At 41.6% G+C, this 26,669-nt stretch overlaps 1 protein-coding gene across 1 annotated transcript in view; it reads right to left on the bottom strand.

The window, feature by feature from the left end:
• Nucleotides 1–26,184, bottom strand: part of tshz1 (teashirt zinc finger homeobox 1) — a 31,450-nt gene extending 5,266 nt beyond the window's left edge. The window contains exons 1-2 of the mRNA XM_059350054.1: nucleotides 26,031–26,184; nucleotides 25,241–25,866 (exon numbers count right to left, since the gene is read on the bottom strand). Of these exons, the coding sequence (XP_059206037.1) occupies nucleotides 25,241–25,280 (40 nt within the window). The 5' untranslated portion in view covers nucleotides 25,281–25,866; nucleotides 26,031–26,184. The remainder of the gene's footprint in view (nucleotides 1–25,240; nucleotides 25,867–26,030) is intronic.
• Between the last annotated feature and the right edge of the window lie 485 nt (nucleotides 26,185–26,669).

Below are 26,669 nucleotides of genomic sequence, written 5' to 3'. Positions count from 1 at the left end.
CCTGACTTTAATTTGCTCTATTCCTCCTACATGCCACGCATACTATGGATTCACAAGTAAGAGATAGTGGAGGAAAATGCCAGCTGCATCAGCCTTGCCAAGCCATGGTTGGCTGGAGTCAACTTGGCATCGGCTGTGGAAGTCCTCACAGCGTGATGCTAGGAAACGGCCAGTGGACATGACAAGCCGTGTTGTTACTGCTTGTGCTCCCAGAGTACTCACAGCTCCAAGTGTGCCATTTTAAAAGAAGACAGGGAGATTTATAGTATCAATGGAAAATGGCTGCCCGCTCTCTGATAACTGTCGTTTATTTTCATAATTTGTTTAGAAAATTATTAAATCTGCATTATAATTCCTTTTAAACTCTAGATGACCAAGAAATAAAGAAGGAATAATTCTCTACAATAGTAGAAAGATGAAAAGGTTCATATGATTCTGGAACCAGATTAAGAGAGAAATGTTGCAGAGAGGCAGGGAGAGAGAAAAATACAGGGTTAAATATGCTAAGGCAGCTCCCCCAATCCATTGCTCGTAAGATGCTTGTCTGAGGTGCCAGAATCAGTCTCCAGTGAGGAGGCAGATGTGCTGTCAGCTTCAAACAGCATGTAGCTCTCTATCCCATAATCGGAATGGACATAATACCTGATGTTTGTGAGGTGCCAGTTACTGCTGCCTGGGAAAAGCTGGAGGTCCAACAGCTGCAACTCTCAGCCTTGTATGTGTGTGTGTGTGTGTGTGTGTGCCTGTGTGTGTGTGTGTGTGAAAGAGAACGTACATGCTCAAACGTACAGCTTTCCTCTTCTTAATTAAACTATTCCTGTGCTAGTTTTGATCTTAACTGTAAGCTTGTAATTATACACTGAAACCATTCACTTGAGTCAGCCACTAAATTAGAAGATTTTAACCTTGTGCCAATGCAGCTGCACAGCTTTCTTTCAACCTGTCTCGTCCTCCTTATCAAGATGCAGCCCACTGTATTGAAATAAATGCAAAACTGAACCTATTCAAAGTCAATGTGGTGAGAGTAGTTAAAGACAAAGCAGCTTAGCTGACAAAGTGAGAGAAACCTGACAGCAGTACAAACACACACACATTCACACACCGAAAGCACACCGACACAAAATTCTAGTCTTCCCCTGCCATCCTCCGTATGTTGCCTTGACAGGCATCAGTGTCGGGAGTGTGTCAGTGTCAGCCCGAGGTGTCAGTGTCCACGCAAACAAGCCAGAGAAGAGGTGGGAGGGGAAAGTAACAACAACAAACACAAGTCAGCCATTTTTTTTCACCCCCCTGCTCGAGCCTCCTCCTTCACCATCTGTGTCAGAAAAGCTGCGGGTGCCACCGCCGGCTAATAAGGCAATCAGAGATGGAAAAGATGCTGACACGGCGGCTTTCGAGCGTCACTCAGAACAAAAGAGGAAGAGGAGAGGGAGGGAGAGAGGGATAGGGAGGGGATTAAAACGGGGGTGGAGGGGAGGAGTGGGGGAAGGTGTCTGTTGTGGTTGTCAGTCAAAAACGTAAGCCCACTTTGTGCTGTCAGGGAGGATAGGGAAAAGAGGGGAAGTTTTGAAAAGAGAGGAGAAAAGATGTGTTTAGGCCAGCGAACAAGAGGTGTGTGTGTGTATGCATGTGAGTGTGTGTGTCTCACAGAGAAAAACATGACAGGGAAACAAGTTAACAGCATCCAACAAACTAGCTACGAGATATCACGAGAAAGAAAGTAGTGAGATTTCGGCCGTGTGCACGAGGTATGTGTAAGATAGGTGTGGCTGATCATTTGTGTGTGTGCTTGTGTGTGTCAAGTGTCACGGTGTGTCAGGTGCATGCAGGGATGCAATGTGGCTGGCGGGGGGAAAGCGAAGCCATCTGCGTCTGGAGAGGAGCCTGTCACTATTGTTGTGCCCAGAGTCCAGGATTTCCTGCTGTAGACAGGTGACACCACAGTAGGACATCCCCCCAGTCAAACACACACACACACACACACACACACACACACACAGACACACAACTCTCTCTCAAACTACATCCCTCTCCCAAGGCAGGAAGCTGTGTGAGGTCCACACACACAACACGTTGCTTTTTATACACATTTGAAAGAACAAATGCGGCTGAGCTGAGAAAACACTTAAAATTGATTTCCTTGCTACCAAAACACACGTAGCATTGATCATGTAAACATGTACACATGCCTGGACTGGGCCTTGATATTGAACCTCAATACTCATTGCTACCGATTGAAATGTATCCAAAGCAATGAGGACCAAAAGTTGGCACTTAATGTATGATCGTATTTATAATCTTGTGTTCTTTAAGTTCTTTAGAGTTAAATCCTTATGTTACCTCTGAAATTAAACCTTATTTAAAGGGAAATTACAGATTTTCAACTGGCCTTGTGTCATCGTAGTGTGGGTAATATATGCAGATGAAGCATTATTGGCTTTCCTTCATGTAGCGCCCAGAGCTTGCAGCTTATTTGCCAGCAACAGTTTGCCAGATACAGATCCCGATGCATTGACAGAAAGCAGGTTGAATATCAGCAAAGTTTTCAATAAAGTTCAGTTTGTGAATGGCTGCTTTTGTTTAGATATGTAACACTTGAGTCAAATCACCACTATTATCTAAAATTTCAACAACACTCAATGTAATTCTAATGTAGCCTGGACGCACAAAATGATTGCAACTGTGTCAAACGAGTAAAAAAGATTAAAATGAAGAAGTCTGAATTAGAGCTGCAACGATTAGTAATAATCTCCAGCTATTTTGATAAATTATTAGTCATTAAATATCAAACAACACTGTTTTCAGCCACTGCAAAATATATATATATTTTACTTTCACTGGTTTATATCACATTTAACTGAATAACTTTGGGTTTTGGACTGACAAAACAAAGCCATTTAACAACATCATCTTGGACTCAGAGAAACTGGGGTGGACATTTCATAGACCAAACAATGAATTAATTCATCAAGAAAAAATGACCGGCCAAGTTATTGATAATGAAAATAATCATTAGTTGCAGGCCTATTAAGTATTAATTTAATGTTACATTGAGTATGACTTTGACTGTCTGATGGCACAAAATATCAGAATATGCTTTTATTATACAGATTGAATCTAACAACACTTAGTGGGTGTCAGAAGGCCTGACCAGTTCAACATGAGACAGGTGAGATAACCTGAGTATGACATGGCACTGGCACAATCATCATAACTCTTTTTTTCTTTTTACCCTCTCAATTTCACACACACACACACACACACACACACACACACACACACACACACACACACACACACACACACACACACACACACTTTCCCCTCTAAACCTTCTTCATTTATTCATGTTGTCTTGGAGAAGAGGGCAATCCTGGCTCTCATTTGCAGTGCTAATGTCCAATTCCGCTAGCTTTCACCCTGCTGATTTACCCTGCGTGGCCGAGCGCTGCATTCGGAGCGGGGCGACCGCCGAGGCTCCCACACACCGTTTAGTGGCCCTTCAAAATGGGAGCTCTGGCGTGGCAGTCTTATTTCTCTCTCCCGTTTCGCTTTGTCACCGGCCCCTCCATTCCCTGCCACTCACCTCTGATGGCTTTGGACAGGCCTGATCAGTGTGTGTCATTGACCTGTACCGCGTGCATGAGTGTGTGTGTGTTTCAGCAGAGAGAAGGCTGTAAATAAAATGACATTATTATTTCCTCTGTCCTATCATGTAGAAAAGCCAATTATGGTAATGCTTAGTATGTCAGGCAATCTCTGTCTCTCTCTGCTCTCTCCCGTCTTCTTCATTCTTGCTCTTTTTTCTCTCTCTGGGATAGTCGCGGCTGTGGTTTCATAGGACCTGACACTCTCTTTGGACTAGTCTGTGAACGACACGGACTGAGGCAAACTGGTACAGACCAACAGTCTCCTCTCAGCCTCAAGACAAGTACCAAACTGATAGAGCTTCTGATACAACTGTGCATACATAGTTGCCATCAGAGAAATTATTTGAGTTCTACATGGTCATCCAAATAACTGGAAAGTAACTAATATTACAAACTCAAATGCAGGGTTAAATTCTTATATCGCCACCGCCCACGAACCGAGTAGGTGTAGCACTGCAGGTAGCTTAAGCCTATGACACTGTATACACTGTAAATTCACTGTAAATTAGCCTAGCAGCTAGCGGCTTATTCCTCTGCTCCTTTTCACATTTTTAAAACAGAGCAGCTAATATTGGTAGTGCTAGTAAGCCAACAGATGAGTCATTACCACACCTGTCTTTCTGTGCTGCATTATCTGTTTGGTGTGTGTGCGTGCAAAGCCCCGCACTCGGTGAAACACAAATTAAAGAAGAGGAAAGTCTCGTAAAGCAAAGCACAGTAAAGACTCTCACTGAGCTGAAATGGACACTGCACTGCAACATGTGTCTTTCAATTTCACTCAAGTTGAAAGTAATGTTTAAAGGTCCTGCTAGCCTACAGACAAACAAAAAAACCCTCTCCAAATCCCAAAATTAAAAAAACTAACATCTACCCGACAAACAAATATCCATGGGCAAATATTCAGGTCCAGCCGATGTACAGAGTTGCTTAGATAGACATTGATTCAATGTATTAGCCATAATTTAACCTGCAGCTTGCTTGACCTGACTAAAAGTCTACCTAACAGCCCGCCTCCTGCAGCCCCGTCCTCCCCTTACCCACATGGAATAGTCCACCATATGGCACAATAGCTCCGGGGCTTCGAATAGCTCGTGTGTTGTACAAATCCACCTTCTCAGCTTCCATGACTCTTCCGGTTGGGGAAAACAACACAGGCAGCACAGTCTGCTCTTCATGCTCTTAGCTACAGTACATGAGCAGACAACTTTTAAAATCAGACTTTTTTTCTCTCTCTTTCACTGTACAGTTTGTATCACTGCTATGGATTCTTTATAAAAAGATAAATTAAGATAAATTACCTTTTCCCTAACTTGTGACTGTCTTGAGGGCTTTCACATATGTTTCCAAGTAATTTGCAATAGCTTGAACTCATATTATGCTAATAGCCTTTTTAAATGGGTCACGTAGACAGTGCATTTTACCTCTGGCTCAGCTTCATTAGGCCACTATGAGTACAATATGTGTGACTGAGAAAGACCAAATGATAGCTGCTGCCGGAACAGATCGGCGATGAAAGAAAGCAACAAAACTGGAGAACTGCAGCCATTTTTCTTTTAAAGAAAAGGATTTTCAGTTCTTTCTTGAATTGCTTTGCAAGTTTCTCCTCGTCTTCTTTTTCTTCTCTCTTTCTTTCTTTTTGCCCCTGTTTGTTCAGATCTCCTGTGAGCCAGTTTCGACACGCCATGACAGTGACTGTGGTCTATAAATCACCTTTTCCCTGAACTGTCAGTGCCTGCTCGCTCTGAGATGAAACAACAGCCATTAGATCATCGGCAAGGCAGATTCCAGCCCTTTCTGCTCTGCTTTTCAGCCAAAACCCCCCACGCCCAACAATCGAACATTGCTGTGGTGCCGCACACACATTTCAAACCATCTGGTTTGTTTTCAGGCAAAGTACAGATAAAGCATTACTAATGCTAATTAAAGATGATGTGAGTAAGATTTACACAAGCAATGCCAAGCGCTGATTCAATATAGGCTGCATCACACAGATGTCATTTGTTAAACAGATTCTTCTAGAGAAAATATTGTCACTTCCCTAACCATCCTTAAGAAGATTGCTTTATCAAAATTTAGATGTAAAGATCTGTAATGTTGTGATCTTCTGTTACAGCTTTACACTCTGGGCTATTGCAGGCAGCTTTAATTATTTAAGTTACATAAGTTGTTCTATTTTGGTTCAATCGAGGGTGGCCACTACATGACAGAAAGGTGTTCTGTTCAAATCGGAAGAGAATGAATCACAAAACTAACAAGCTAACAAAATAACACGGTTTCATCCTCTCTTCATAGATGCCGTCTTTTGAATTCACCTGCATTGCCCCTGACAGTGGAGCTTCCCCCGACTAAACAACAGCTGCTCCCATCGCCTAGCAACAACCAGTTGATGGATGACCCCAAAGATGGATAATTACCATAAATCACTATGGTTGTGTGGAGAATAGAAGCAGAAAATCATTGTAGGAAAAAACAGGCTCAACCACATTTTAAACTAGAGTGTCTGGTGTTTAGGCTAACTTCGCCTCTCGTGAATCTGTTGAATTGTTGTCGTCTGTAGATTCTCCTGCTGGTAAGAACTTGTTCATGAACATTAGATTCAGTAAAATCAAAAGTGGGACTGGATTTATCTATGTGGGTCATTTTTAACACTTCTTGAGAGTGGCCAGGGTTTCAGTATGAATAGTGGCTGTAAAATGAGACCTGATGAAATGACTCATGAGACAAAACCTGTCCTGAAGGAGCCGGGACAAAGAAAACAAAGTGGGCAGAGGAAGGAAGAAAGGAAACAGCGAAGAATGAATGATGGCAACAATGATGAGTTTAGTGCAGCAAAGAAGACGAGAGGGGGGGCTGGAGGAGAAGAAGCACAAAGAGGAAGTGTGTTTAGAGTCTGAACATACGTGTATATTTATGCACTGTGTGTGTCTGAGTGAGGGTGCCGAGACTGACAGAGATAGTGGTGGTGGTGATGCAGGGAAAAGGAGAGAATAAAAAGAGGAGAAAATGAGAGGGCACGGGGCCAAAACAGGGTCACAACCTAACCAGTTCGGTCTAGCCGAGTCCGGTTGCACAATAAGCCATCAATCAACCTTCTCCACGCTGTCAGACCTCCCCTCAATTCACAGAGGCCATCCACTTTGTACACTGCTGAGGAACAAAACATAGAGAAGGAAAACAGACAGAGGGAGAGGAAAAAATACATACATGTCTGCAAACACATGAATCTTGTTCTTTCCTCTCACTTTCCCCCACTCACACCAGAAAATATATGACTCTAAAAGCTGGTGACCACATTTGCAGGGCTAGTTTGTGACTGTAGCTGGTGAGCTAATTGCTCACAAGCTAGCACAAATCAGTCACAATAGCTCTTCAGGGTTCTTACTACACGTTTTGTTTGGACGTTTAGCCCCCCTAGAATTTCGATTTCAAGATTTTACATCATTTAATTAAATAAAAGGCAGCTTGGTCGCTAATTATCAGTTAGCAAGCATGTTAGCTCAGTCACCAATGGGTAGACGATTAGCTTCTCCGATTACTCGATTGCTAGAAAATTAATAAGTAACTATTTAGATATTCCAATAATCGTTTTAGTAATTTTTTAAGCAAAAAAAGTCAGACATTTGCCTGTTTTATGCCTATTAATTGTGACAATTTGATGCTGGTCTTTGTTATAGATAATAAACGAAATAGATTTGTATTTTTGACTATTGGTCAGATAAAACATATAATTTACAAATGGATTTTGGTAAATTACACAGGGAATATTTCATTATTTTCAAACATGTTATCGGCAAAAACGTTAAGTGATTAATCGAGAATATAATGAGCAGATTAACAGATAACAAACATAATCATTAGTCGAGCCGTGGTGACGGGACAAAAAGTCACTGCAGTTTATTCAAACAAGAAAGAGGAAGACAATTATAAGTGAATGGTGCAACATTATAAGGTAAATATGTTTTCTCCATTTTGGACTTTCTCAAAAGCTTGCTGTCCGTCAACTGAGAAAACTAATCTACTGATTCATTCTTTGGGATGCACCGATTAGTAGGCCTACTAGGTATCTGCCGATACTCAAAGCCCAGGTATAAGTTACAGTGTAGGACAAAAGTCAGATCTGTGCAGCCCTAGTCAATTTGTGATTCTGGATCAAAACATTTCATCAGCTCCTTTCCACTGTTTTCTACTTCTCAGTAAGACCTTCAAAACAAACTAAACACCAGATACATAGCACAGGCTGAGCACAAGAATGCAGGGGACTTTGTGAGAACATGACCTCAGAGACAGACAAAGAAATCATAACTTTAAAAAGCATAAAGTCACTTCAGGGAAATTAATTAGAAGCACAAACCCTCAGGGCAGCAGGCTGCTCAGGACAACCAAACGTCCCCAAACATTTTAGTGCTTTTAACTGCATGTGTCACCAGGGAAATTCCAGCAATTGTGCACCATCAAAACCGTTATCCTTTATGCATCGCCACATTTTCTTTTTCATTCTGCCCGCTCAAGTGACGACTTAGAGCTGAAGTCTGGCGCTCCATTAAACAAAGTTCTACTGTTTCATTTCAACACTAGTTTAGAATTTAAAGCGTGATGAATAGCATAGGGGCGTAACAAAAAAATATAACAAAAGCATACGCTGAACCACACAGCAGTTTGGAGTGTGTGTGTGTGTGCTTGTGTGGGGCTTTTTTTCTCCCTTTCCTGATGACCATGGCAATAAAGTGACAAAAGAAGAAATGATAGGAGGGAGGAGGGATTAGGGGCTGAAAAAAGGTCCCTGGAGAAAGTCAGTAAATTATGTACTGGGCTCTCAAAGTGGACTAGTATCAGTAGCCATCTCAGCCTGATTGCGTCTGTGTGCGACTATGCATGCCTGTGTGTGTGTGTGTGTGTGAGTGCACAATAGCTATGAACAGCTTCACAGTCAGAGAGAGAGGCAGGAAGAGAGGAAGCAATCCTTCAACAGAGCACAATATCAGACTGCGGACAGACAACGAACGGCTGGAAGGTTCTGGAAACGAGAGAAAAGCCTGCCTCCCTCACATTTCAGCTCCAAACGCCGCCTCCCAAAGTGCCCTCCATCTAACACTTACACGCACACACTCGCACACACACATAAATGGCACCATAACTCTATATCCGCAATCAATCTCGGCTATGAAGACACATCCATCTTCAGTAATGTTAATGGGAGGGTTTTGGGGGTTGGAGGGGGTGGGGGACAGGGGTAAAACAGAGGGTATGCGACTGCAGAGCTGACCTCAGAGCAGTGTGAGGTAATACTGGTTGTGTGTGTGTAATAGAGACAGTGTAAATGAATAAAAAGTGAGAAAAGAGCTATGTGCATTTGTGCATACCGTAGTGTATTTGTCTGCATGTCATGGGGGTCAGGTGTGTGTGCGTGAGTGTGTGTGGGAGAGAGACTGATGGCTGTCAGCTTGCATCTGGCAGAGAAAATAAATTAGGCTTATGAAGACAAATGAACAGGCTATGGAAAGAGTAAACGGGGGTGGAGGGGGATCACGGCAGAGAGGGAGGGTAGAGGGAAGGGAAGGAATGAAGAGGAGGGAGACATAATGAAGGAGAAAAGAGGGATATTGTGAGTATGTGGTGGCATGGATATGAAAGGAAGGAGATGGAGCGGCGTTGCCAACTAAGAGAGTTCCTTTCGGCAGCCAGTGACCGTTCATTAAGAAGGACGGGCACACAGACAGGCCTGCTGCTGGCAGCAGGAGAAGCTTTGGCATGCGGATTCTCTGCCTGCAAGGGAAACATATATGTGGGTGTATGTGTGGGTATGTGTGTTTGTAGGTCCAGTGCCAGCACGTTAAAATCCAGAATTTTTTATTTTTTTTGCTTTAGTTGAGCATTTTACAAGACTTTTCTTTCTTTTAAACACAAGCAAAAAATGCTTTTAAAGCCTAGCTTGGATATAATGTGTGATCACTGGGTTTGTATCTGTGCTGGAAGTGCCTCTCAGTGTGTGTTTCCTCTGCTTGTGTGTTGGTGTCAGCGTGTATCCATGTGTGTTCTATCTCCGCAGATTTGTCAGTGTCTATCCCATGACACACTCCCCTCGCTGCGAGTGGAGGAGAGCTCTCGGGGGGCTTTGTCACGCGGCGGTCTGTTCTTTTCCTGAGGCCTGGCGCCCCTCGTTTGATAAATGACACATGTCATTCTGTCAGCCCCTGCCATCCGGGCTGGGAGGCCCCGAGCTGATGTATGGCCGCCCAGGCTAAAGGAAATCAGAGTGTTTTGGCAGCGCCCTGAGAACATGGCCTCTTATAAGGGGTATGTGTCTGTGTGTTTGTGCCTGTCTGTCTGTGATACTGAGTGTATGTTTAATTGTGTGTGTATGTGCCTATTAGTGAGTGTCTGTGTACATGTGCATGCATGTGTGTGTACGTGTGTGTGTGTGTGTGTGTGTGTGCATGCTCTCAACCTGTCAGGCGGACGGGCAGAGGGAGACAAATCATCGTCATGCCCGCCCCAGCTGTTCCCCAAATTTGGTGCGAGGAGGAGAGCGAGGGATAAAATCCTGCCGTTTGAGTTTTAAACGGCTGATGCTTCCCAGAAACGGGACTGAGTGAGAGGACAAGTGGAGCTAAGCACACACACACACACACACACTAACATAACACGTGCACACAAACACAAGCTGAATCAAAACTCCAGTAGGAATCAAGCCAATCCCAGAAGAAAGCAACAGACAGTCGGAGTGGATTTCTTGAAAACAAACATGCGCGTACACACACGTAAATACACATGCTTCCTAAATACACAAATGTAAACACATGAACATAAACTTTAGACGAGGCATTTGCACCTTAACTTAAAAAAGGCTGACAGGCAGGCAAAACAAAACCATAATCATGTTTACAGTCTGCTTTCTGCATGTGAGAATGCTTGTTTTAACCTCCGCCACAACTCGATAATCCTCAAACTAACTCTCATCATATTACCAAACATCGCCAGATTTGTTGGGAAGAATTTCTCAAAACATCCTCCCCACTAACTATCTCCAGGTCCAGACGGTCCTTACACCCCACACACATGCGCAAACATTACATTTCCCTGGTGGAGGACAGTCCCACCTGGAGGTTGTGAACTCTGTATGACCCTGTTTGATTGGGCCAAACTCCCTCCCCCCTCCTCTCCCACGGAAAAGAAGCGGGAGAAGGGGAAAAAAACAGCGTCATTAAGCTGTGAGTGATGAGTGGCAGCCATGGGTGACATCCTCCCCTCTCTCTTCTCCACTATCCAACTGCTTTCACTGTCTCTCTCTCTTTTTTTCTTCTCCATTGCCTTGATACTTTTCTCTCTCGCTTTATTCACCTCTCTCTCCATCCCTCAACCCCTCAAGTCATTTCTCTTTCACTCCTCTGTTGCTTTGCCTCCTCTTTTTCCACTCCCTCATCCCTCCCTCCCTCGCCCCCCCTTTTCCTCCCTGGTTCTTTTTTGTCTGCTGTCACTCTCTTTTTCTCCTCTTTTTTTTTCACTCCTCTATGCCCCTCCTCACCCATACACACAATAGTGCCTCACTCAGTCCTATCTAGCTCTCTGGCCCCGGTCATGTAGACACTCAGCTCCTCCATACATAATAGATCCCAAATATCAAGAGGAGGGGTGCATATGTTCACCCGCTCAGGATTGTGCCATCAGCCTTGCTTCCACAGTAGTTCCACTGTCTGGTACTGCGGGGCTAAAAACGTCCAACAGTAGTTTTAAAACAGTTTTAGGGCTTTTTATGAATATGTGAAAACATCTTTTTTAGTCAGCTTCTATTCAGACAGGCCTGTCCAGTGGTGTGTGTTAATTTCCTGTCCCAAGGAGAGCATTTTTAACAGCTTAGCACCAGTTTTAAAGCTCTTCGGGGTTCTGGACTTTTATAATTGAACCTCAAAGCACCATTTCATATCATGTTTTTTTTTAAATAGAATAATATATTTAGGATTTAAGTTGCTTCCAACAGCCAGGGAAGCTCCAACAGTAGACATCTTTCCATAATAAAGTGCTGCAGGGATTTTTCAAGGCAAACCTGGAAATTAGCGTCACCTTTTTTCACTTGACAAAGCTGATGGGATTTTTCTACTGGATTTTGGATTATTACATACAAAAACCCTGTGATGAACAAAGTTTACAATAATTACAAGCTTTGTTCAGCAAGATAATATTCACAAATGAACACCACTTTTAGATTTTTTAAGCAAAGGTGCAATTGACAAAAGTGGAAAAGGCTTACATTTGGCTATAAAAACTACACCCTTGTTGCATGACTTCAATGATGTTTTATGTCTCATTTAGCCACTTGTCACGAGTGGGGTATTATTTATGTCTTGGAACAGAACGTGAAAATCTCCACGTCTAATCAAAAACCTATTGGAAAAAAATACTTTAGATATCCTGGATTGACAATAATGCCACCTTGCAATATTGTCACTTGCAAAAAATGCATTGAACACGTCCTCTTTGTATTTAATGCAAGTTGTTATAAATGAAGGGTGAGGAAATGTAGCAATTCTTGGAAAAATGTTGATTTGATTTTAAACAATTGATGCATAAAAGTCCTTTTGGAAACTTAAATCAGGGTTTGTTCGCCTCTCACCTACTGGTAAAGTTATCGGAGGACACTAATGAGATAATTGATTAAACTTGATAAACTTGCGGTTAATCTGTGCAGGTCACTGCTTCTCCTTGATCTTGTTTAGTTTGACCACGTTTAATTTACCAATCCTCACATGCACAGTCTCCCCATTCACTAAACTTCACACCCTGTGCTCAAAAAAGGAACTTAACTTTCTGGATTTTGTGTGGCTCTTGTTGTGAAATAAAGTAACCAGATGAGTTACGTGATTGTTAATAATGTTGTTGTCATTTTACAGTCAGTTAAACCTTCCAACCTCTCCCGCCCTGAAATGCTCCTCTGAGTCCTGGTGAGGGTGAGGTTACAAAGCTGCACACATTTCTTTATCTATTTTCCAGAATTGTATAAACTAAACAATTAATTTAATATTAACAAAATAATTGGCGTATTAACTAAGAAAAAAGAAAAACTCAAATAGCAGTCCAATTGTAACACAATGAATCACAATCAAAATAAATTTTCATCTGGTGTGCTGTCCAGTTCAATCTAAATATTGTTTCTGATCTCGGATTTCCTGTTTAATGGGTATGGTGTAACTTTCTCTTGGCTCATTTTCTGTTTCCGAAAATCTGACGAGAGTTATTGGTAAACCAGAGAAGTTTTAGTGAGAGGCTCCAAATGATGAGGCAAGGCAGGAAAAGAATGAAGTGACAAACTGAGAAGATGGAGAGGAAAAACAGATTAGTTAATGAAAAAAAAAAAAGTCTGACACACTCACACCTAGAAATGACTCATACATACTGGGAATGTGTCCATTCTTGGACTTTTCATGTAAGGCCAGACAAATTCCAAATATACTGTAAGTATTCAGCAAGATGACAGATGTATTACACAGACCTGCACAAAGGTCAAGCATGAAGCGGTACCCAATGTGGAAGGTAAGGTAGAAGGTAGAAGCAAATACTACTAAATGGACATAAATGGACCAGTTAGACACAATCCAGAAGCCTCTCATGGGCGATGTTTAGCAGGGGGGGAGCAAACACAACAAGCACAAAATGTTCATGATATTGAATGGATAGACATATTCATTGTCCAGAAAAATGTAACTAGTAGTCTTAGCTACAACCATTGGTAGAAGAGGTATCCTTCACTATTTCAATTCTTGACTTACATTAAAAAAATAACTCCAGCAAAGTACAAAAAATGCTAAATGTACTAATGTATCAAAAATAAAAGTACTAATTAAGCTTGGCACAATGGCCGCTGTCAGTGGTATATTACGAATGTATGATACTGAATTTTTATGTATACTATAACTGAAGTGTAAGCATCATTTTAATAGTGTAGCTGAATGAGGTGGCACTCTTACTACTTACTCAATAAACTGTTGATTTGTTCCGTCTATAACAATGTATCATATTTTATTAGCTAATAATATTTTATACGGAAATCTTAAAAGGAATAGTTTGACCTTTTTGCGGAAACGCACTGATTCATTTCTTGTTGAGAGTAAGACAATATTGATCCCACTCTCATGTGTGCATGGTGGAGCTTCAGCCAGCAGCTGATTAGCGTAGCTTAGCATAAAATCTGGAAATGGCTCTGTTCAAAGTGTAGTTAGTGATTTATATTCCTTTACTGGCTACACCAGACATAACTTGTTTTTGTTTTTACGTCAAAGTTCGATGTAGAGGCAGACCATCATACAAACATTATTCAATGTCAAAATGTTTTCAGGGTGGTTAGTTTGATGCTGTGGCAGTGCTGTCATCATGTACCAACAGAGAGGCAGATGGACCAGAGATAGACAAGTAAACAGGACAACAGTTGGGTCAACAGACAGGTGATCAGAAGCAGATGCTCAGGTGGACATTGAGTTAGACAGTTGGTTCGCTGTGTGAGGGACTGAGTGAGGAGAGACACTGACAGAGGAGACGTTTGGGTGTACAAGAGGCCTCCTGCTGTTCTCTCTGAGACAGACGACTTAGAGGGACGGAGCTGGGCTTATACCCCCCCTGTGACTGTCACCGTCTCAGACAACACGGCGGCTCAGGGAAGATTTGGGAGGAATTTTTTGTGCGTAGCATGTGGTGTTGTTGAATCTACGGGGATCCAGAGACATTATATCCCCGTTCAACTGCCCATCAAGCCGCTGACTGTTAAGTGATTACTCTGGGTAACCTCGAGCAAATTGCGGTCAATGGGGTTCTTTTGAAGACTCAAACAAAACTTAATAGCATCACACCAACAAAATAGGCTTTGATTCTTTTTCCTGCGCAACAGGGTTTATGGGAATGAAAATATCTCTCTGAAAATATGTGACAGTCATGTGTTTAGACTTCAAAGAAGATGATACAAGACTTAACTGCCCTGTGACCTTTCGGAAGTTTACAAGTGTGACTGCAGGATGTCGCTGAAATCAGACTATAGAAAAAAAAGAAGGTTCTTGAAATATGAGAACAAGGCCAGTGGGCCTGAAAGGGTATATATTACGCTCTCCTTTTCAGATGTCGAGTTCATGTTCTTGTAACCAGTTCACTGACTCTTGAGCATCCGGTGAGAGAGAGAGCGATAGATGAGGGCGAGAGACAGGGAGGAAGATGAAAGAAAATATGAGCAGGGTAGAGGAGAATTGAGTCAGTAAGATAGAGATTGATGACAGATAGGAAGATGAGAAAAGGCTTACAGGGCGAGAGAGGGGGGAGGAGGGGGGTAAGGGCAGTAATCCCAAAAAAACGAGGAGGGAGAAAGAGTAGGCTGAGATAAAGATGAAGAGGTGAGGGGAGGATGGCAGTGGCACTACACCAGGCTGCTGCATGACCTTCCCCAGCGTCCGCTCTCAAGGACAAAGTGTCATCTGTTAACTGTATCCATTCCCAGATGGCTTATCTGCTGTGAACTAGTGTCCAAAAAAATGATATTCATTGCTTCTCAGCCCACCTTATCAGTTAAACAAACACTCCTTTGGGGATAAAAATTTCCACCCCACTGACTTTCGTCCACTTGCACCGACTGCTGTTTGGATGTGCTGAGGCCAGCTTTTATCCTTGTAATAAAAACAAGTACCTTTCTTCTCATAATATACAGTACTGGGTTTTTCTGATCAAGCTCTAAATGCAGTACAACCAAGGCTCTCTAAAGAGCTATGGAGAGAAAAAGAAACTCTACCACTAGCTGCTGCTTAGTTTGCATATGTTTGATTAATGTTAATGTTCTCCTGATGTTTACAAGGGGGATTTTATTCAAAACAACAGTGTATGGATATCATGTTCATGCATATTCGAGCCCATATCAAGCCTTTGCCTTGAAAAAACCCAACATAAACAAAATACACTAATTCTATTTGTGAGCCTGCAGCCTTTTCAGGGTTGCTTTATAGTTAAGCGTGAAGAATTGATGCAACTTTCCATTACAAAGTTTTCACATTCCTGTTCTGAACTTTAATGGAATTTCTGCTGAGATACAACATTCAGCCAAAAAGTACTGCAGTTGTAAGTGCCTTGAAATGACTTGTTTTCTTTTTAGCCAGTAGATATTGTTAGCATGTTAGCATTCACTTCTGAAATCGGCAAGAACTAAACAGCAACAGAAAGTTAAATAATTGAAAAGTAAATGGAAAGTTGGCTTTGCTATAACTACGGATACACTGACCCACCATTTTCTCTCTTAATGCAAGGAGAAGAGTTTTCAGGAGGATATAGTATTAAATGTGGATTTTTTTTTACATCTTGCTGATCTGCTAATTTAGTTCACTATAGGCCACAATATCCACATCCAAAACATTGTGTCCATTTATGTAAGGGACTTTAAAGTAGAGCTGCAACAATAAGTCCATGAATCGATAATTCAACCGAAGAAGTATATTCGCTAACTATTTGGATAATGGAGTTTTTCATGCTAAAATGTCAGAAAATTCAGTTTTCAGACTCTCAATTAAGGAGATTTCCTGCTTTTCTCCTTTTTTAATATTATATCAAACTGAATATCTTTGGGATTTGGACTGACCGAACAAAACATTTAAAGATATCACCTTGGACTTTCTCACAATTTTCTGACAATTGACAGAACAAACGATTTACTGACTCCTTGAGAAAAAAAATTTGCAGATGAATCGATAATGAAAAAAATCATTAATTTTGAAGTTTTATTTAATTCACAAAGTGAGTTGATGGTTTCTAAAAATTTTAGCAGGCTACTTTTGTTCGAATTATAGGAAGCAAACAGGGCGCGTACAGATACAAGGTGCTTTAAATCATCATACTAGAAACCATGGATTACACATATTGTCAGGCGGAAAGCTACACCGGAGTGATTGTTTCATTTAGTGATGCGACTGGGAGCTAAATTGTCTATTATTGTAGCAGTCACATTACAATTTAGCAGTGAAAGTGGTTTCTATAACCAGACCTGGCAAAATTTAAAACACGTAATTTAATTGTCCTACAAAGACAATTAAATTATGGCTATATTAAACTGTTTCTTCATTATCAGGAGACAAGTTCAAGGACTAAACTTGGACAGTCAGGGAGGAAATATGTGTTTCTTTATGTCCCTGCATGCATACTTCGCTCTTAGGATAAAATATATCTACCTGGAAGCGGCAAAGCCCGTGTATGTGTTGGCATACATGTCTGCAGTATAGCACAGGCGCATATAATCAGCGGCTAATAACACGGTGGGAGTCACTGCCCCACCGTAAATCAATGGGCAAAATAATTGCTAATACACTGGTTATCGATTAGCGTGCCCGCCATGCTCTCATTTTCTGGGGCGACCGCGGCTAAGCGCTAAAGCAGTGACAAGGGTAAAGTGTTATTTCTCAAAAAGGCGCACAGACAGACAGCTGGGCAGGAAAAAAATGACTACAGGGCCTCGGCAGTAATTCTTAATTGACACCTGTCAGAGCAATGGCAGCAGTCACAGCTGCTGCAGGAGAACGTCTACCCAAGTCCTGTTCATCTGTCACTTTTAATACCTTTTCTTTCACAGCCCTTCTTTCTCTCCCTCTGTTGTCTTCTTCTCCTCACCCACAGCCTCCCCTACAACACCGTGCCTCAGCCCAGATGTTCAAGGCTGGTTAACAGAAGCAGTACAACTTCAGGGCTCGGCCATACAGGGGCCTCCAGTGGCAGCTCGCTCACCTCAACACTGGTTTTTAATGTTTACTTTGTGGATCAAAGGCAGTTTTCCAGTCTGGGCTTAACTGACTGAGCTCTTGACTCAAGTATCAGCAATATGAGGGAGCAAGAGATTCAATAAAAAGCAGTACTGAGAGTAATTTAAACTTCACTGTGGCTGCTATGGTGGCCATGTATCTCCACCCTTATCTTGAGCATGATCACCATGATTACTGCAACAGGCGGCGCCTCAGTGGCAATTTCTAATACATCAAGTGTAGCACCAAAGGGAGGGAAGAAAAAAAGGATGCAGAGTAATTTCTGAGATCACCCGGGCAAAATGCAGAAACAAATATCCGAATCAGAGTCTTTTTGGCTTTGGACAAATTAAATCACAGCAGCAGCAATAGCGGCGTCTGTCTGGCCTGCAGAGCATCAATCACACAAGGACACACACAACACATACGGATACACTGGTGTAACATTACACTGGATTGATAACTAAAAACATAAAGTGCTTTTAGACTAAAGTACTTAGATGACAGACACACAAGACTGCTGTATTCCTAAGGAACACAATATGGCCAAACAACAAAACACACAGAAAACACACTCACACTGGAGGCTCCCCTGAGTGCTCACTGACCTCTGAGTGTACCCTGGACCTCCCGTCTCCCTGTCTTAAATCATCACTTTCCATTTTTCTCTGTCTTCTCCACATCTTTCTTTTTTCGCCTACTTCCCTTCGTCTTTCCTTTTTTCTGATTTTTTAACAGTTTGAATTATCAGTGAAACTGTCAGATAAATGTTTGTGTGAGGAAGCCAAAACAGTTGGCCCAATTTGGGTGTTTGATTGCCCACAATCCTTTGCTGCTTTGCTAAAGCTTACAGTGAAAATAATACAAAGTGTGCAGCTTCAACTTGCCTCAAGCTGAATCTAATAACTGGAACTCTCACTTTCTTAACATAAATTCATCCCTAAATAGAAAAGCAATGATTAGTCAATCATTTGAAAATTATTCGGCAACTATTGTGATCATCAAATAATCATCTTTTAGCTCAGGGGGGAAAAAAATGCGAGGGAAAAAAATGCGAATGTTTTTTGTGTTTACCATCTCAAATGTGAGGATTTGATTCCTTTCTTTGTGATACATCCCCGACTCCAAAGAAGTTGGGATGCTATGTAAAAACTTTTCAATAAAAAATAATGCATAAAATTCAGAATTCAGTGTATATTTAAAAAAATGTAAAAATGTCAGACAAAAAGATCTTATTCAAATTTTAAATATTTTATTTATGATTTTCATATCTGTGTTGATTAATGTTAGATTAACATTGTGCAGAGGGTTGGGCTTAAGTAGTACTGAGAAGAGTGCTATTCATAAGATTCATAAGAGTGAACAAGTTTCCAGCTAGTGTAAACATATAAAGTAATCAGTGAATTTTAATTTATAACCCTGGCTTGATTTCACCCTCTTCTCCTTTCACCCAACTGACTATTTTACTTAATCAGCAGCAAAACTTGTGTTTATGCTTCATAATAATTGGCAACCAGTGCCCTAAACCCTTCAAGAACAAGTCATGTGGATTAATTGTTATTATTCCTGTTATTATTTTACATCCCCATTGTACATTGTGGCTTTTGTTGTGCAGCTGTTCTGAGTCAGAGCCAACATGTCTTTGCGAATGGAAAACAGACACTGAAATTAGAGACAACAAATACATGCAGGATGTGTTTGAGGGTGACGATGCTTGTGAGTTTAATTCCTGTTAAAATGACCTTGTTTTCTTTACTTCTTCGTCAAGACTCCTGTTGTCGCGCTTGAGTGAAAATCCAGGTTTTCCTGCTTCCTCTGAACCTCATTAAGCTCTGGGATAGTTTTACCTCGCGGCTGCAGCACGGAATGCCTTTACATCGTCACCCCGCTGGCGAGCCTAATTCCCACATATTTTCAATCCGACCGTCTCTTTTCCATAAGAGCAGTCATCGATCTTCATTTGTCACTTAACCTCCACGAAGATGAGGACAGAGAGTGTAGTTGTGTGAGTGTGCGTATTAGTGTGTGTCTTTGATTTCCTGAAGGCCTACTGGCTCTGACACCACATGCAAATGAAACTGCGGGTGTAGCGGAGTGTGGGATAGCAAATATATCCACTGACTCCTTCAGTCAATGTCACCTGTTAATGACACTTTACATACACTGCCTTATCACAGGATCAGAATGTTTCACATCCATACACACACATACACAGGGTTGCACAAACTCCTCGTCTGGCTCAGCGGCTCGTACACACACACACACGCACACACACACACACACACATACACACCGACATGCTCCGCTCTCATCTACAGACTTTTCACTTCAAATAACATAATTTTTTTTCCTCACAGCGCAGCTTCAACTCCTGACAAATGTCATTAAATACTTTATCAGAAACATCCCGATAAAACCAACACAAGGTTCCAAGGCGATGACTTCTTAGTTGACAGGTGCCGTGAGCTAAATTTCTGCAGAGGAAATACAATGCAAAGTAACAACAACAACAAAATGTATTAATGCTGCTCGGCTTAGAACTTTGTTCCTGTTCTGTCAAACAAACCAAAAAGCGGTTACCAGAAAGATCAGAGGGAAAGGCAAAGCATTAAGAAAATCTTTCACATTCAATGGAAGCCACATATATTCAGCTATTCTTTAACTGCTAATAAAAACAACGCACTGCACATACTGTACGCCTATCTACGGTGATAGTTCATGTACTAATCACACACTACAACCAATCATAACCTTGTTACAGGGGTGCTTGTGTCCAGCACGGCGTTGGCTTCACAAGTCACAAATTTGTCACGTCACACTGCTCTGCTGTTGAGCGTACACTGGAACAACTGGGGGTATGTGTATGAGAAGTGGCTAACACCGAGTTGATTATATCAAGGCAGCTTGCAGACTTGACACCTTGCTGAATTTGTAAGCATTAATCGTTGGGGCCTTGTCACTGATCCGTCAGCTACCTGGATAATTAGGGACCACGGCTAACGATGCCGTCGGGGAAGAAGGGAAGCTCAACTTCTCCCCCACCCACAAGTCATAATTAAGAGACTCCTTTTGCATTGAGGTAGTGATAGTGGCAGTAAAAAGGGGGGGATCTGTTTAGGCAGCCGCTGGAGAAGCTCACAAGGCAAGGCACTGTCTGTGCGTCCTGTTCAGTGTGTACCTCATTGTGGCTTCAATCTGGACAAATGTTGCAGAGCGCTTTAATTAAACACATGCTGAGCTAAGCTATACAGACAGATCATTAAAATGTAGCACTGAAGTCAGTTTATTGGAGACAGTGAATCATACATATTAAAGAAATTAACAGCATCCACAGTCTGACTGTAACCTGAATGGCTGATTTATGTTTAGAGTGCTAAACTTTTTAATTAGCGGTATCATTGTGTAAATGGCAGAACCCGGCCAGTTGCCGAACATTTCTATCAAGAGGAGACAAAGGCAAACTAATTACGCTCTTCAGCTATGGAGGAGCACATTTCCACATGGTCATGTTTGACGGTATCACAGCATGTCATTTTCTCTCCCTTCATGACCTGTACTAATTCTGTCAGTGTGGAAGCTGCTCTCTCTGCTGTCAGTGGAGATACAGATCCAGCACAGGATCAAATATTTCTAAACTTAAACATCTAAGACTGAAAGGAGGCTGAGTGGATTTCAGAATCCCTGCCTAATTCAACCCAAGAACAGCAAGTATAAAGACATCTATCCTCTGCACTTATAGACCTGTATCCTGCTCCATCCCACTGTGGATTGGTCACCCACAGTTTGTCCCGCCTCTTCCTGTGTCTCAGTACACTCATGCTGCGTTCCAAATTGCACTATTTTTCTTTTTACATTTAGTGCATGCTGCAGCTGCCCTTACAAAGTATGTAATGTTGCATGTAGTATGCGTACAATTGGCACATACCACTTTGTCATAATGTTGTGCATTGAACTTTGACCCTTTTGCATAGAAAATTGTGGGTCAGAATATTGAAAGAAAAAAAATGCTGGCTTGCAAACTGCAAAATGTGACCGGATGCTGTAGGACATCCTGGTATTGCATTTGACATACTATGATTTAGGACCTACTAAATCTACATTTTCTGGCAAACTAAATAGCATGATATAATATGTACTGAAACACACCATAAATGTTGTGCAGAACAGGTAATAAAAATTATATATTTTTTTTGCAGGTAGACCTTTTTAACTCCTGTGGAATAAATTCAACTCAGTGTTGCACTGTAATCACACTGACGTGTTGAATGATTAGTTGACAGATTCATTACTTAGAGTGACAGTGTTTGATTTAAGATATTGTGGCTGGTAAACTAAAAGCGAGAGTAGACGTGCAGCAATACCATTAATTTCCAGACAGCAATCAAAACTGTGACCTTAGTATCAAGGCAAATACAGAATTATGGCTTCTTTGTATATCTTATTTATAATACAAACTAAATGAATTACTTGTTATCTATTATCTAGATGTAATATGACAGGTATGTTGTCATATGCAAACAATCCGATATAGTGCAGTTTTCTTTAAACAGCGATAAAACTAGGAACTGATTACTGCAGTTACGATTGTTTTTCTCTTTTTTTATCGATTAGCCTTTAAAATATCTAAAAATATTAAAACAATACTGGCCCCACATCCCAAGGCAACGTCTTTAAATTGTGTGTTTGTCCGATCAGTGGTAAAAAAAATATATATATTCATTTTGTGATGATATTAAACAGATAAAAGCAGCATATCCTCACATCTAAGAGGTAGAATGTGAGAATATTTGGCTTTCTTTTGCAAAATAAATAATAAAAATATGATTAATTGATTGTCAAAATGGTTACTGATTAATTCTCTCGATCGACTAATCGTTTCAGCGCCAATTCTGAATGTACACAAAGGCAATACAGGCACAATAACATTAGCTTTACATTCTGTTATTGTTGCCTTGACCTGGTATGTTCAACACATAGAATTCATAACAGAAAGAGATAAACAGAACTTGCTCGTAGTTGCAGTCACAATAATGCTTTTTTCACCTCACACTACATTTTAATTCTCACCATAATTACTTGATTTTGCTGCATTGTTTTGCCTTGAGGTCCTCAGAGAAATACCTCACAACACAACTGCACTTCAGTGAGAGGAGACAAGAAAAAAAATGAAAATGACGACAAATGACTGCAGCAAAAGTCTCTGCTGCTCAAATTGCACTGCACTGAACTCAACTGCCAAAACTAACAGATGCAGTAATGCGGTTCCAAATGAAAGAACACTGATGTATTGTCACTGGTCATAAACTAGATAGGGTACAGCGCCATTACAGGGTCTAAAATCATCACTGTGACTGATGAAACAGAGCCCATTTGAAATGGCATACAAAGAGCCATTCAAATCTCTCTCTCTCTCTCTCTCTCTCGCTCTCTCTCTGAGGAGCGTATGCAACATTTTGTTTTAGTGCAACACCAAAGTGACAAATCCAGGTTGTGGAAATATCTGGTAATGCATTGTAAAAATAGCATGTGTTTAAAGGTGTGTACACCATTTCACGGAGGAAGCAGTCACACTTCAGCAGAGGTGTTAAAGTTTTTGGATTGAACATATGTCACGTACTGGAAATAACATAGAGACAAAGCCTGCCAAGTTAGGATTGACCATTACTGACTGTGATGTATGTGTCTGTCACAAAAACAGACAATTAAATCAATATTCAAAAGCTCAGCCGGAATGGGGCCACTTCAGAGCTCGGCTGAGTGACCAGAAAGAGGCTGGAAAACAGGAAACACTGTCTTTTTTGTATGCTCTCTTTTGGGTATTTCACCACTGTTTGTGGCAGAGGTAGCTTATAAACTGACACTATTCACTTTCAGGCTTGTTCTTCAAACACATTTCTCTCTATCCATCACTAAAGCCTGGCGTCAATTAGAAATTACAGCCCCACCGAGTTCAAAGTCTTTCTGTCACAACCTTGATTAAGTCTGCTTAACCTCACATTTCCACCGCCTGCTTAACATTCTACAGCTGTTTTATTCGGCTTTGGTCATTACTGCACCAACTTCAAAGGCTCCTCTTTCCCCCGTCATTTGAAAATGCATGTCAATCACACACATCGCCCAGGGACATCAAATGGATTCAGGCAAACATGCGATTCTCTTTCAGAACAGTTCGTGTCTGGTCAACTTAACAGCAACATGTAGGCATGACAGTCAGGAGGCAAGGAGTGGAAGCTGAAATGGACATTTCTCTGAAAATGTGTAATTATTTACTTTTGCTGAGCTCCTTTCTCTGAAAAATCTTGTGAAAGATGTATTCAGATGCTTTACTTAAGCAAAGAGAACACCAGAGGCTAAAAATACTTTACTTCAGTAAAAGTACACAAGTATTAACAGCAAAAAAAACTAAAAGGGGACATAGTGCTAAATGGCTAAGTGTTATATTATCTGTTTTTTATTATTTATATATATCAATAAGAACATTTTACTACTGGGGTACATCAACATGGAGCTGATTTTCAATTTGTGTCTATTTCTGGGTAGATTAGTAGCACACAATGGCATAATATCATATCACTATATCCTATGTTTTATAAAAATGAAAAAAGTGACCAGCAGCTATAAATGTCAAATAAATGTAGTGGAGTAAAAAGCACAATATTTCCTTTTGTAATCTAGTGTAATAGAAGAATAAATAAATGGAAATACAAGCATATCAAAATTATACTTAAGGACAGTATTTGAGTAAATGTACTTAGTTACTTTCCACAAATGGGAAAAAAGGCATATGAAAAGTGATTTGTAACTTTTTACATTTTATGTGCTGATTATAAAACACGTTTTCATCTGAGACACACCTATATACTTTAATCTACATTTCTTGTTTTGTATTACGTAAATTTGTGATTTTACATACTTTATCACATTTATGACACACACTTCCTGTTTCTAAGAGATGAGCACAGAGGTCAGGTCAAGAGCTTGAAGTGACCATTAGAGGTAACCTCCCCACTTCACCCTGCAGTGTTTTGGGGCTATTTCTGTAGGGGATGCTTCTGTGATCTCGCTACGCCCCAGCACCCCTCCTCCCTTGTTCCCTCCCCCTTGGGTGTTAATCGCAAAGTATTTATCCCGCTTGAGAACTTTTCTTTCAATTTGTCTTTTCTTTGCTCCTCGGCGGGGGCAAAAAGTTATCCTTTGAGGGAGTCCAGCTGCCTGGGCGCATGCGTGTCTCTATGGTGAATGATTTACTGATGTTTATCAGGAATGAATAGATCAAAGGCAGTCGCATGACAGGCGATCAATCAAGCATCAAATCAAGGATGGCAATCCCAGAGCGGAACACAAGCTGAAAATACGCCACTTTTCTTTCTCTCTCTTTTTTTGCTTGCTTTCTTTTTGTTTTTTTTTACTGGCACCAACACATCAAACACGTTAGCCTGTAAAAATGAGATAAGATGAGCTTTGTTTGGAGAACTTGGATGCTGGCAACCAAGTGGAGGATCAGCTTTAAAGCGTTGAAACTGAAGTGCAGCATTCATTTCTCAAGAGGCAGAGTTGGCATCGAGACATGGCTGCGTAAATGAAACAATACTGTTGCCAGTCAAACACGCATTAGATTAGTAGAAATAAACTTATTATGGGCTGCTGAGCTGCTGGGGAAACTATGCATGCTGACATTTTGCTTTAAAAAGCACATACTGACTAGACTGTGTATAAGAGGTGTATTGTGCCCTGCACTTGGCCTGTACTCTGCTGTGTAAACTTGTCTGCTTACTGGCTGTTTATCGTGAATAAAGTGCGCGTGTTTCTGATGAGGGGGTGTTTGTTTGAAGAGCCGGGGCTTACCTGCTGACCGCCGCGGTGCTTGCTGCTTTCTCCTCGGCATGCTGCTGCAAGACTTTCCGCTTGACTTTTCATGCAGAGATCAAAATAGCGGACAGGCTGGAGAGGAAACCAAAGGAGGAAAGCAAAGCCAGCAGCGTTTCCTCAGTTCTTCAGCGGGATGTTAGAATGAAAGTGTAGATCCCTCGCTGGGTGAAGAAAGTCTCTTTTATCGATGCAAGCGAGTGGTTTAATCTCGACTCATCATTTTATAATCGGTATGTCCGGGGAGAAAATGAAGATTACAAATCGTTAAGAGTTAACCGGGGCTCGTCCGTTAACTTCTGCCGATCACAGAAACTCATCGCAGGCTGGGTCGGTGAAAAACTGGCGGAAATCTCCGTGCGGATCTCAGTCTATCGAGCGGAGGGGTATACGGACAGCTGCCGGAGCTCCTCACCGCGATTCCATCAAAAGAGGTTTACACCCCTAAGCGGACTAGTTCATACCTTCATTCACAGCAAAAGTGAAGAAAACGGAGCTCTTCTTCTTGCGTTTTTAACTCACTCGGCGGTGGAGACGAGTCCAAGCTGCGCTTCCGCTCCTTCCGTCCGCCCGTGCCAGCTCCGGTCTCCAACCTCAGCTACTGTCTTTTTGGGAGGAAATCAGGAAAAGAAAAAGAGAGGAAAGAGTGACACGTTAGCCAGGCTGGGTGTGTGTCAATCAGTCAAGTGTGTGTGTGCGGAGAAAGCCCGCAGCAGTCAGCTCACACCCCGGCTCCCTGAAAACACCCCCTGGATAATGAAATACTCACAGATATGCTGTCCGTCCGATTGTCAACATGGACACTTGACGAAATTCTCAGAAAGTCATCACAAAACATAAACGAGCAGGCCCGCCCCCTGAGCCGCAGACTGTGCCTTATTGTTGTTGTTTTATTTGTTATTATTTATTCTAAAAGAGCGCAACGAGCGTCCCCCGGATATTCTCCGCAGTGAAATGTGCGCACATTGGTGATGCGCGGTGCGTTCAGACAGCTCCCACTGATAGACAGACACATCCAGCTGCCTTTCCGGCCTCTCCTTTACTCCACCCCTCCACAAGCGTCACCCTGACAGTCAGAGCCCACCTGTCAATCTGCTGCTCTAATTGTTCACTGGGATGGCTTTCATTTCAACGCCTCTCTGTCTTCCGCACATACACAGGGGAAGGCGCGTCCTGTGCGTGAACATGCGAGTGGCCGATTTGTAAACTTGTGCTGAAACAACAGAATGAGAGGTGCCTCGAAAAGTTGACGTGCAGCTTGTGTGTGCGAGGGAGAGATTTCGAAAATTCAAAATGAGATTTGGTTAAATAGACAGTGCTGCTTCAGTGTTTTACTGCCAGTGAAGGTACTGTGTGAAGGCTGTAATCATGTTATTCATCTGCAATACAAATCCTGCCTTTATTAAGC

The sequence above is a fragment of the Centropristis striata genome, chromosome 14 (assembly GCF_030273125.1).
Source record: "Centropristis striata isolate RG_2023a ecotype Rhode Island chromosome 14, C.striata_1.0, whole genome shotgun sequence".
Taxonomy (NCBI): domain Eukaryota; kingdom Metazoa; phylum Chordata; class Actinopteri; order Perciformes; family Serranidae; genus Centropristis; species Centropristis striata.
This window is presented reverse-complemented; position numbering and strand designations above follow the sequence as displayed.